This window comes from Schistosoma mansoni, chromosome 2 (assembly GCF_000237925.1).
Source record: "Schistosoma mansoni strain Puerto Rico chromosome 2, complete genome".
NCBI classification, from domain to species: Eukaryota; Metazoa; Platyhelminthes; class Trematoda; order Strigeidida; family Schistosomatidae; genus Schistosoma; species Schistosoma mansoni.
The window spans coordinates 13878547-13892584 of NC_031496.1; the positions used below are offsets into that span (position 1 = coordinate 13878547).

General features: G+C 32.0%; 1 protein-coding gene across 1 annotated transcript; it reads right to left on the minus strand.

Annotated features, from left to right (window-relative positions):
• Window positions 1–209: 209 nt before the first annotated feature.
• Smp_048990 (putative beclin) lies at window positions 210–13962 on the minus strand (the record flags this gene model as incomplete). The annotated part of the gene is made up of 11 exons (XM_018795771.1): window positions 210–354; window positions 1991–2134; window positions 4257–4367; window positions 5562–5650; window positions 6416–6623; window positions 8346–8529; window positions 8833–8930; window positions 9963–10099; window positions 12115–12208; window positions 12696–12792; window positions 13785–13962. The coding sequence occupies 11 exons, from the start codon at window positions 13960–13962 to the stop codon at window positions 210–212; spliced, it is 1485 nt and encodes a 494-aa protein (XP_018650050.1).
• Window positions 13963–14038: the final 76 nt, after the last annotated feature.

Here is a 14038-nt window from a genome sequence, read left to right on the forward strand (position 1 = left end):
CCCATTACTGATGTAAAAAAAACGAGCAAACAATCACTAGTTCATCATGGATGATGTAACAATTATTGAATAAACTAAAAAATATTATTGAAAGACAATACAATAATTGACAATCATCCACAATTATAATCATGTACTGTACAAAAAGAGAAGGAGAATTACATTACAACATTTTAACTCTCACATACCAACAAACTATTATTATTGCATTATTTATCCATAGTACTAAGAGTTGATTGAATATTAATTGCTTTTTTATTCTTTTTCGTAGATAATGCAGCTATAATCCATTTCATATTGATAAGCATCATTTTTAAAGCTTTAGTCCAATTTTCTTCAGAATTCCCATTCCATCTTAAGCGAATAGTTTAAAATTTTAAAAAAAGATACGAATAAGTTAACTCTGTTTCAATAAAGTGATATAATTTGGTTTAATGTTCTTAAAAGAAAATTCCAAGTGTGTTTATTCAAGAAGAATGAAAGCATTTGGTAGCAGTGTGGTTTGTAGACACTTCTTCACATCACATGGAAACTTTGAACCTTTATCAATTGTATGAAAATCAAGCTCTAATTCCCTTTATTGCATGGATACTAAACCTTTCAAAAACATGAAAGCTGATTAGTATTTTGTAAAAGTAAACAGTTTTCGATCTTTCTTATTTGATTAATATTAGATATTACCAACATGGGGATTTGTGGAGACAGTGGCTTTTTTGACTGTTGTAATCACGAGTCGATCTTAGCTAGACCACTAATGAAAACCTGAAAGCACTGCACGGTCGATTCGTCCTAGTGTGGGACTACTCAGCAGTGCACATCCACGATCCCGCATGTGGGAATCGGACCCAGGACCTTCGGTCTCGCGCGCGAACGCTTAACATCTAGACCATTGAGCCGGCATTCAAAAGTATTAATGTCTAAATTCAATCGATCCATAATCTTGCTCAACCCTTCATCCATTGTCTGAGGTAGATAACCGTCTCACACCCGACACGCATTGGACTCCACTGATCACGACTACTCACTAGAACTCCAAGAGTTCCATCTTGAAGCTAGTCACTAGTGAGCGCATGATTATTATTAGTATGGGGATTAGAGGAGATTAGAGTATTTTTACAGTTGAATTACATATTCGCAAACTTTACAAAGTCGTAGATCTATACTTTATAACGAACTGAGTTGATCTCACTTTCTATTCTTTACCTTTAATACCTTGTGTCCAGCTATCTATTTTGAGCATTTTTATACCTGTAGAATATATTTAACTATATCCGTAACTTTTAATATTGAAATATTACAGTCTGAAGGCAGCTGATGAACACGGTCACAAAATATAACTAGTCCAAGTTATTGTACTCAAATAGTTCCTTTTGCCCTATCTTTTTGCAAATTTTTTTATTGTTCGGATATATCGATTGAGACTGCATTTTCAGAACTCCGTGAGTAGTGTCTTCAACATTAGTCTCTCTTACTAAGCAACAGTTTTACGGTAGTCTCACCAGATAATGTTAATAGTATCTTTCTAAAAAATGTACAGAACAAAACAAGTAAACCACATACATAGAGTACGTTCAAAGGCAAAAATTCTATGAAGTATTTTATAACGTATGTTTTTTTGGTTTAAACACCAGAACGTATATAACATGCAGCGACTTTCTACTGGATGTGATGAAGAAAACTCAAAGTTCAGCTGGATAAAGCGGCAATTTATTCGTTGAATTGTAAATATTCTTACTAAGTTATTACTACTAAAGAACATGATCAAAGTCCATTTAATACCATGTGTTTGATTTTTTTTTCATCCTCCCCCCTTAAATGTTTCTGAATTCAAAAGAACTCACAACCTTCTATTATGCTTAAACAAAACTTCGAAAACCTACTTCAGTTTTTCTCACTGAACAAAATGTATACCAATATTTGAAAATAATTGAAAAGTGAACATCGGATTTTGACATTTCAATTATTTGTAAATACAATCTCAAGAGCTCACTTGATCGAATAGATTTGACCATCAGGATCTTGTAATTTTCCCTTATCTTTAATGCGAAAAGGCAATTGCATATAGGATGTATGTTCTATAATTTGTTGAGCTTGATTTAAACAGTCTAAAAAATTTATCATAGCTGTATCGAATCTGAGTATGTATATAAAGAAATAAGAGACAGAGAAAAAATAGTTACATCGGATGAATTATAACATTTTAATGTCAGCAAAACAAATACAACAACCAAGAGACTATGGATTGCCGTCGCTCTATACTATGGATTAGAGTGTGGAATATGTAGAAAACTCGTAGCTCAGATGGTGGTAGGCGCTGAGACTTTGGTCCAGAATGTCAATGAAAGCTCTGAAATTAAACTATTTAGCTCAGAGAACTTGACATCACAAAGATTTTGAAATATGAACTGCTAATTCAAAGTGTGATTTAGACAAAACTGGTGTCACCTACACAATCTGAAGGCCCTGGTGTGGTGAACGCTACTCATGAAATTGCTTGTAGGTAGTACATAGAGGAATATAGCATCGGAGTTATCACAGTCGTTAGATGAAGAGAGGAGAGTTTCAGTACATCAAAAGCACGACGTAGGCAGAATACCCGAAGAACAGACGAGAAGACAGTGAGGATTGCAGAGCGCGCCACAAGATGCAAATGGATGATCGAAGGCTAAGTATACGTATTATATAAACACTTTTTCACAACAAACATCTGTTTAAGCAGAGATGGATTAAGGCTATATCGAGGCAATACGCACAGTATGCACATATGCCAACTAGAGACTGACCAGTTGCAGTCCTAACAAATCGATGGGAAGATTCAAACAAACAATACTGAATGAATTAAAACATCTGTTTAGTCTATCCTTTGTTTTTAAATGATTATCTGTTTATAGCCAGTTCTAGACAGGAACTATTTCAACATTAAACTGAATGAATATGCTTAAGTAGACAGAAATTTGTTGTTTAAATAAATAAATAAATATATATATATATATATATATATATATATATATATATATATATGAGAGAGAGTAACAATAATGGTTTCTTCGATAATTCATTTTCCCAGAATACTACATATAGCCCTTACTAATCTAAATGTTGAATATGATCTATTTGAAATATATGATTCAATGTTAAACGTAGAAACGAAAGAATAGACAGCAATTCGGTTTATAGTGAAAAAAAAAATTTATTAGACGTTATTACCTACTTTAAAATCTAATTATACATAATACTGTACTTTTTTTTAAACAGTAGATGAAGATAATATTAACGATTATAAAGCCAGATGGGAAAATATACCATCGGCTTTGAAAAACTAGGTCATCACACTTCGATTGATAAAATTTAAAATATTACGATACACTATGTCCGTTTTGTTAGACGATCTGCACTACAAAAATGTTTTATAGGGCCAATACCACACAGCATAAAAATTAAGGATAGTTATTTAGCCATCCAGACATTCACGACTGCATATTTGAATAAAAAGGTAATAAAAAAGAGACTATAGAATATCATTTAATAAAGTAACAATGATTTGTTAGAAAACGTGTGACTATAACAAGGTTTAAGAGTTATCAGTTCGTAAAGAAGTCAACCAAGTTAAAATACACTGTGGAAGTAGAAGATGGAGGAGTTTATTCAGAAATATATTACGCTGGCAATAAAAATCACCTTCATAGATATTGGGAAAAGTTATTCCTGACTCCAACTGGTCGAAATGTACAAAAATGCATATAAAATATCCCGAGTTTTGTATAAGGTGTACTTAAATAATGGTATACTAAGTCTTTGTTTAACAAGGTTGGATTATTATCAAACGAAGATTTGTCAATCATATACCCGGAAATTCCATACTCTTCGCTCCTGAGCTGTTTAGTGAATTTGTCGATTGCAGTATCATGTCTGGATATCCCCATTACCATTTGTCCGAATATTATTCTGTTACTTCTACTAATTTTGTTATCACTGAGTTATTGAGCAGGTGAATATTGTGGAAGTAAAAAGATGATTAGTAATCGAGGCCTATTAATAGAAACAACATACTTCAGTAAGATAGGTCAAACATAAAGAAGTGTTACTATATTTAACTCATGATATAGCTGTAAATTCCAATATGATGAAGTTAGATTAACTAATGATTAGGCCTGTTATCATGACGTAAAAGAATTTTTCTGTCTGACAATAACAAAATTAACTGAATGAAATATAGACAAAACATGTACAAATAGTATATATATCACTCAACTCACTTGCCAGCGCTCAATAATCGCATGCCACCAGTAGTATAATAAAGAGGAAATTCTTTCGATATCGATAGTTGAACCATTTTTGACTGGCTACCCATTGGCACAATACGATGACTAACAGTAAACAATTTGAATGTAGAAAGAAAGAAATAAAGCAAGGAAGATAATAAAAAAAAAGCACTCAACACTACGTTGGAATAAAAATAGTACTTCCATAAGAAAGGGAAAAAATTAGTCAATGAATGATTTGATAAATGAGTTGACTAGCAAAATTTTCATTTTATAATGATTTATGCAAAATATATTAGGCATAATTTAAAACAAAATTATTGGCATGAATCGTAAAGCAGTTACAAACCAATTGCTTGCTTTTCGTTGAATAAATCAATATGCTCTGTTTAACAGGTTGTTTATTTGATTATACTTTCAGAGTTATTTCAATACCACAATACGTTTCTGTATATTTAAGAACTACGAATCGATACCAAGTACTTATTTGCCATCCAAATACCAACTTTATCAAATGGTTTTAAAACAATATGAAAATAATAATACCACATAAACGTGTTCACCACATCATTTAGAATACTATAATTGAAGAGATATATAAAATAAAACACTATTTTATTGAACTGATGAACAAAATATAAATTAAAACTCCTGTTGAAATGTAACTACTACTAACGATTACTAGTAATTTTATTACATTTTAGTAGGTTGAATAGTGTGGTGCACTGTTGAGCAGCCCCTCACACTAGACTGGAATAGTCAATGGAAATTAGATGAAAAATAAGTACTATCGAAACGGTGAGAAAACAATTACAGACTATAATGCTAGAATGTTCAAATGCCTCATATTTACAAAGCAGATTTGTCTGATTCCATTAGACCGAAGGAGACTCTGCAATCTTCCTGTGTAAAAATTTGAAATACACAGACATTTTCTGAGTGTATTGACTTTGTTTAACTTTTTTTTTAATAATTACGTTCTTGTACAGGCCACGTTGTGATCTGCGGACTAGTAGAATGGAGTAAAGTTTTGAAGTAGGAGACTTAACATTTTCCTGTCTACTTCGATTTTGGCAACGAGGTGATATCACTAGTTATTACGTACAAACGATATGGCTAACAACCGAGTAAATAAACCTATACCTAATAAATGATTTACATGAAAACAGTATATACCAATTACTTTATAGAAACTGAAGGACAAAACTGTATGCATCTTTTTTAATAAATACCACAAGGAGTAATAAACAGTTATTATCATCAAAAAAGAAATGTGAGTAATATACTCAATATACTAACTTTTGAAAAATGTAATTAAGTTTCTTCCCGATGCACTGTAATAATAAAGCACATTGACCCCAAGCTGCATTGATCTCTCCCCAACCAACCTTTTGAGATATAACAAAAAGCAATGACCATAACTACCACAGTATTTTCCTATACAAACATATATATATATATATATATATATATATATATATATCTTGCTACCGATACGCCTAACCTGTTTTCCCAGCCAGTTTCAATAACCCAACTACTTTCACACGTTAACTAAAATACTAGAGAAAATTGAAGGTATTTAGAGTTGTACACAAACTTGGGGTTTCTAGAAATTTCTGGGACCATACTAAATATAGTACTAGTAGAGGTAAATACTGATTCCAAACTGCGGCACGTGATTCTGCATTTTCTAGATGTTTCCGTGAAAATTCTATTTATTGCTGACTAAATACAAGTTTCTAGGAGTTTTTGAGCCTGTAGAGACTTTGATGAGGAATGTTTTGGGACTTTACCAACAAACACATTCCCCAAAGTTGTACTGTTCTATTTCTAAGGAACAAATCGAGAGGTTTGAGCAGGTCGCGTTTAACGTATCGCATGAGAAGTTATTATAGCTTAGCTAATTCATTCTAGCGATGAGATTATATGAAGAACTACTACGTCTAAAATAAGATCTCAAACTTGTAATATTTTAGTAAATTTGTTTAAGAACTTATTGGAATATAATATTATTATCAATCGTTAAGTGGGGTATTTGAATTTCCTGATCATATTAAACAGGTTTTCGATAAATTAAAGTTTCAGTTAAATATTTACTGATCATTTTGGTCTGTGAACATAATTCAAGTAATAATGATAGTCAAGACACTTACAGGACGATTAGGCAAACGACCAAGATGTAATCCATTAATTACACCAATATGACCATCGTACCATATAGGAAAAGCAATATTAAGTACATTCGTACGCTGTAATCTATGTAAATGACTTCGAGCATAGCTTAGTCGAGATTCTAAGCACTGCATTTCTTCTTCTGCTTCCATTAAGGCCAGTTTTTGATCGTTATATTGAGTTGTAGCTCTAATGGATGAGAAGAGAATATATATATATATATATATATATATATATATATATATATATATATATGAATACGTACAGTTACGAGTACCCATAAATATTTGTTAGTTAACAAATGTTGTAAAAAAATTCACATGAATAAAATGCTCTTCTTTGATCTGTATCAGAAAAATTAGCGTCTGTTCATACTACTCACTTGACCAATTTGAATGCATTAGTCGTAAATTCTCCTTGCCTATTTGTAAAATAAGATTTCGCGAAGGAAGAATTCCATCAATTAATTTATCTTGTCAAGATTATACATCAACAGAGGCCGTGCTCTATGACAATAAATTTAACCGTCTATTAGACTTGAAATAAAAGAACTTTTGGCACAGTCACATTCTTGTCCTGCTCTTTCAGTCAGTAGGCACAAACAACTTAGGACTTAGTACAAATGTTCAGTGGCCAAATTAGTCACACTGCATGGTAATAAAGACAGAAAGTTAACAAGTGAGGACCACAAGAGAAGAAATACTTGTAGTAGAACTAATAATAGTAAAACTTTGTAAGCGAAGATACTAAAGCAAACAATACTAGATGAATTTAATAGTAAAACTTGTTCAGAAAGAAATAAAATGAACAATTGAGAAAAATATGAAAAGCCAACACCCAGAAAAAGGTGAAACGTGAAAATATACTTGTATCACTGTTACGGACTTTGAGTAATATCACTAAAGGTTTCAAAACCAGTGATTACGAAGATTAAATGGATAAAAACCAGTAGTCTTCATTGCCTTACATAACTTTATCCAATAAATACCAACAAAAGGAAGATAACACAATTTTATAGTTTATCAATAGATTATTACTATGTGCATGTATGTGATCGGGTTCTCAATACTGTTCGTTTTTTAAGTTTGTTTTCTAAAATATGCAAAGAGAAAAGTCACGTCAAACGTATCATCTTTAAGAGTATAACGTTAGTTTGTGTACATAAACAGCAGGTTTTAAAATACTCACACTTAAGTATTAAAAGCTATTGTAGTTAAAAAAAAAAGATATATCCTGCTAATTGAACGCACAATCTGACTTCCTAGACGCTTCTAGTAATTTCAGACTAAATCTACACGGCAACTTGGACAGAAGAGCAAAGGCGCCAAGTGTAAAACCAAAGACTTGACTACCAAAAAAAATTTAAAAAATAATTACTGAATACACAACTTTTTATATGTTTTATTGAAAATTAGATTAACAGTCAGATTTGTATGAAATGAACTAAGTTGTATTTAGCAAATATAATTTAATAACTTACTATATAAATACATATTAACCATATTATATAATTAAGAATCTATAATCCTTCAAACATGATAAATAAATATCACAACACACGATTGGGAAAAATCAACTTTATATGTCATTCACATTTCGATTAACTTATTACTCACCATATCAGAAATGACATAGCTAGAAATCTTAGTTAATAGATATTTAGTTTCCTCTTATAGATCACTCACAAAGCAATCCACACAGTAAGAATAACAATAGATCAATTCAATTATATATTAGTAACATTAAAATTTTCGTTAGACAAAATTGATAGCTCCAAAGATGTGAATCACCGTGAGAAAGAATTTCGCGTCAATTTGAATAGAGACAAAAGATTACAGCAACAAGTAATGAAAGTAATATACAATGCCTACAGACATATCAGTACAAAAATATCGATCAAAGAAAACTCACCGATCTAATTCTTCTGTACGCTTTTCTAGTTCAACTGTATCTTGAATTATTTGTTTATCTAATTTGTCATTTTCAATTAATAATTCATTTAAGTTAGATTGCAAAGCATTCAATGTTTGTTCAAGTTCACTTACATTTGTACCATATTTTTTACGATTTGATGTATAATTTTTAATTTTTTTATCTATTTTCACAGCATCACTACTATCACCCATGTCGTTATCGTCGTCGTCGTCGTCGTTATCATCATCATCATCATCATCAAAATAATTATCACTATCGTTGTTATCATCAAATGCAAGACTCAATACAGAATCAATTAATGTCGAATCGTTAGCCAACTCGTTGTTTGCATCACGAACAGTAGTATCGTCATCGTCAACGTTTTTATCAAGTACAATTTTGTTTTCACTAGATGTGATAGTGCTTTGATTTTCAGAGACTTGACCATGTGATTCAGTGATTTTTTCACATGAAGGATTCTTACCTTTTGTTTTCTGGGTTGACTTTAACTTAAACGCTTGTTTAGACTTTAATTTAGCTTCAATTTTCCCAGCAGTCGAATCAAGGTACGATAAGTAAAATCTGGAAAGTAAGGACAAAAAATATACATAACTACAAAATTCGACAAATATTGTTTATGTATACACAATGTAATTCAAGTTTGCTGCTAAGAAAACCCATTTAACTCAATAGATAAAATGTAAATGTTTATATAAGGGTTGTCATTAATACCAGAGTACAACTTTGGAAGTGATACCAGAATGAATTGCTTAGATGTAAACCCCATCAGTTTCAGTAAGAGTCAAATGACAAGTCCAGTTAGTTATAACTTCAAATATATTTCCACTTACATTATTTCTCTACAGGTAATGTAACAACTACGACGTATACATCAATATTGTATTAAATAAACGAAACGTGAAAATGAACATAACTCCGATGTTTTATATAGATACACATAATTCCCATTGAAACTTAAAAACCCAAAGTTCAGCAAAGGGACCCGTCTTCGATGAATTTATTATATATGAAATTTTAAGTCTCGATTCCGTGAGGAAATATGAACAATGGACGAACACGATGATATAATAAAAACATTACAACACTAGATTATTCATAGTAAATAATAGCAATAAAGGAATTTGTGTGTGCAAACAAAAACCCATGTACAAATATATATCTTAACAACGGATTATAATGGGAGTGACGTAAGACTAATACATAATTCACATAAGGTACAACCAGGAATGCTGATTTCATCGTTTACACGATGTATCACAGAAAAAACGAGGTGCAACTGAACAAATCAATGACATATTTAGAGTGGTAAAAGTAGTGATTAGTTTTCGTGACAACACAATAATGCTGTTGAATTGTGAACAAATATACTAGGAAGGAACTGCTGTCTAGTGGCCCCTAACTGTTAGTGGTTGTTTAATCGAATCCAATATGTGAAGTAAAACTATTTAATTCAACAATCCCTATAACCTTCTATACTAAACTCTGAGTTGGATGAATACATAGATGAACAAAGAATATTTGTTACATCAACTGAAATATGATTCGAATAATAAATAGAGAGAAAAAACAAAAAATACGAAATTATATACTCACTGCAAACACTTCATTTCTTCTTCCTGGAATTCCAAACATTGTTGCTTAGCTAACAGTAAAGTATCAGCACATTCCTGACATAAAGGATGATCAACTTCAGTACGACCACTTAATACATCAAATAAACAAGCATTCACCTAAATATGTAGTAAATTAAATTGTAATTACGAAGATGGGAGATCACGACAATAGTAATGAAGAATTTTATGCTAAACGAATTAACAAGACTGAACAGACTAATTACGTACAATGAATATAACGTAAACTATGTTTTGTTATACAATCTTAAGATATGGCCTTCAAAAGTAAAACGATGTGGATAACTGAAAGTATTCAATTAGGTTTGCTTTTGAAATTTATAGAATGGAATCGTAGAGTAGACAATGGCGGAGTTGAAACCAAACTTTAGAAAGAAAAAAAGTAGGACAATTAATGAAGTCACAAATTTAAGGCGACAAAGATGTTCAAGAAACATTTTTAACCTAGAAAAAAGAGCAAAGCGAGCTACTGTGGAAACCGCGGGGGAGTTCAATCTAGCTACATAATTAATTTTTGAAATTGTTAGATATTCATGGGGACTAGAAGGACGTCTAGAAACGAGAGAAATCTGAGGTTGGAGACAGGAGATCACAAAATTATAAGCACAATATGGTGGTATATATATAAATGAATATTTTACTGGGCTATCAATATTGAATTTCTTATTATTTGAAGTTCATAACTAATGTTGAGTGGTTGGATACGATCATCAGGAATCCATAGACCTAGGTTGTGTGCTAGTTGGAACTCGTCAGAAAGGTTTGTCTGCAGTCTTAAGCAAACTGCAGATTCGAACAGATGTCACCCAATGTCAAAATCAGAGACTATCACTGAACTATTTTGGTCACCACGGTTCTCTTATAGGACTGGGATCTTTCGATTAACTGATCCTTAGTGCCAAAAGCTTAGAACTAATAATGAATGAGATATCGAGTCATTTACACTAATTTCCAAAATGATCGTTTAACAACAAGAAATAGACACATATGACACTAGTGACTACTCAATTGCTATTGATGAAAATGAGGAATATCCCAATGAGTGGAAAAACTAAGTTTTCTGACGTATCGTGACTCAGTATAAGCCACTTCTACAGAGAACAAATATTAAAATTTATTATTCTTATTCATAAAAATCTACCCAATCCTCAGTTTATTTAAACCTTGGTAATGACACCTATATACTCAATGGTTAATTAATACGAGTACTACTTAATTATTTTTGTCATCTTGACAGGGAGTAAGTTAAATGAAAGTCCTAATACTTACGGTAGCTTTTTGCTGGAAACATTCTATCACGGTTTTTGCAAAATCCCACTAGAAACTTTCTACATTTGTTGGATCATTCAAAGTTATATGCTAGTCTTGTTTGATATAAAGCTTCCTAAACAGTTGATTCTAGCCTTTATCGATCAGGAATATTCCTCTACTATATGATTTGCCCTAACAATCTCATCTCGCTGTGCTAATGAGGTACAACAACTTGAACCAATGTACATACATACTAGGTCTATTTGACTGACTTGATGTTTATCGAAGTATAATGTAAGGGAGAAACAATTAATAATCTTGACTAGTTTACGTTGACAAGGTCATTCTGTTGGACACAAATGTATCATTTCACTTTCCATTATATTCTCCACTTCATGAACACTAGTTTTCGCTTGATGAGTTATAAAATATCTCAGTTAGAACCAATGTCACACGACATTAGATTCCTAATCCCTTCAGTCTGAAGATGGTTTCGTTACGGACTGATATAAGCTACAGAATCATTGAAAACGGTGGATCTATAAACAACCGCTTAATATGGGTATGTGATTTCTTAGTAGCATATATTCATGAACTTTCTAGAGACTAAACACGAAAACACCGATTATTGCTCCAATTTCGCTAATTTTAGAAAACTCAGTTGAAATTTAATGATATACATTTCCAAATTCAGTTAAATAATGAACCAGTGGGATAGTTACGGTATTTCACCGATAAGTAACAGACTCATTTAGACAACTGATCGGTTTGAACGCATGAAAGAGTATAGGTACATTGGTGTTCAAGTATACATAATTCACAGCTTAAGTATTAAAAATTGAAATACGACTTTTAAAACTCACCTTGAGACGATGGTCAAGACTTGAAGTAGGTCCGGCATACGATTGAAGAGTTTCAAGTGGATCCTCCTCATCATTTAACAAAGATAACGCTGAACTTAATAACCAACACAACGAAGAAGTTTAAAGTCAGTGAGCAAACAAGGATTAAATATAAATATATCTAATGTGTGAGGCATTTAGCGGGTAATTACTAAATCGCAAGTTTAAGCCTCAGCCTATTTCGGATCAGAGAGCCTAATAGTATCACTGGCCCTTGCATATAAGGTATGGCGCGAATCCAATTATATGAACTTGTACTTGGTGTGTTGTCTCATCACTGAACCGCAAAGAAATCATCAAAATTACGAACAATTTGATTGTACATAGATAAGATTTAGAAAGCGTACAAACTGATTCATTCAAAGGTTTTGATCTTTATGTTCAGGTAAGTTCCTACACAACCCAGAATGCAAACCTCTTCTGACTAGCGATTTAAGAAATAAATCAGACACAACTTTTACACCCACATAAATATTCAAAACCATGTCCGAAACTGAGTTATTAAAGAACCATCAGAGGTACGTATTTTTAAAAAAACTTACTTTGGTGGGACAATGAATCTTGGTCGAGGAGTGGTAGAATTTTTAACAGGTACTAAATTAATTGGATCAGATGTTTCACTGTCAGCAGTTGTAGCATCTAAGATTGAAAAAGATGTAATTGAAAGACTAAGTATAAAAGAAAACCAATCAGAGGGGCAGAAAAAATAGTGTGAAGATTGATTCCTTTTATTTAAATTAAGATCCCGACTACAGTCATTACTTTGATGTAGCGATCAGGTTTCCCAATGATAACGACATTTCTGACTTATGATGGCTGGAACACCCACCAGTCGGGTGGATTCAAGAGAGAGGAAACAAATAAAAACACATCTTAGGGGCCAGAACTGTTTTATTGTTGGCTGTAATAGGATATGGGCCTAGTAAGATGTTGCAGAAGGGTAGTAAGCAAATCAAGCGATCTTATTTTCTTTATGGAAATATCTGAAAAGCTATTACGACAAAAAAAATTGCTAAGTAATGGTTATCTTTGACTGATCTCAGACAGTTGTCCTCGGGAGGTTGAACCCATAGGTACAAGTTCCTTCCTCACGGTGTGGTCAATCAAGTATTAACCGTCCATACACTTGATTACAGACACTTTTGAAAATGGAAACAAGTATCACAGTTTATAAACCCACATAATAGACATTAGACGGATAATTAATAGTGCATACGATTATGTATCAGTTGAGAAAGGGCATCTTGTGTCTGCGGAATGATGTTGTGGATCATTCAATAAGGAAAAAATACTATTCTGTTTGCCTTCTTACTTGAGTAGTGTCTACTAATTATATGTGTTTATTTTTAACGTGAAACAACTGTGAGGATTATCCATGTCACAAACAACAACGAACTAAATAGTTATTTGAAAACGCGATGCAATCAACAGAATACTGAGAATCTAGCGTACTCACTATTAAAAAGTTGATGTTTTCACTTAGCATATAGCCATCTTATTCTATTTTTAATAATAAACCACTTGATTTATTGACTGCAAAAATTAATAACAATTTGATAAATATAAACTTTATTATTGAGAGCAAACAAAACATATAATGTACATTACACAAAAAAAACAGAATGTCTCACCAATTAAGGTCAATAATTCCGTTTTCTGTAAGTGTTCAAAATCTTGATCCAATTGTAGTGGATTAAAGCATCTCTGACAAACTGGTTGATATGGCATAGTTGAACCAAGTACACTATCATTACTACTACTAGCACCAACAAATTGTCCAGTTGTAAAAGTGGGTGTTTGTTGTGACATTACGCACCATTACAATCCTGTTATTGTCTTATTTCCTTATAAATGTAAATATTAATAAGTGGTTTTAATAAAACGA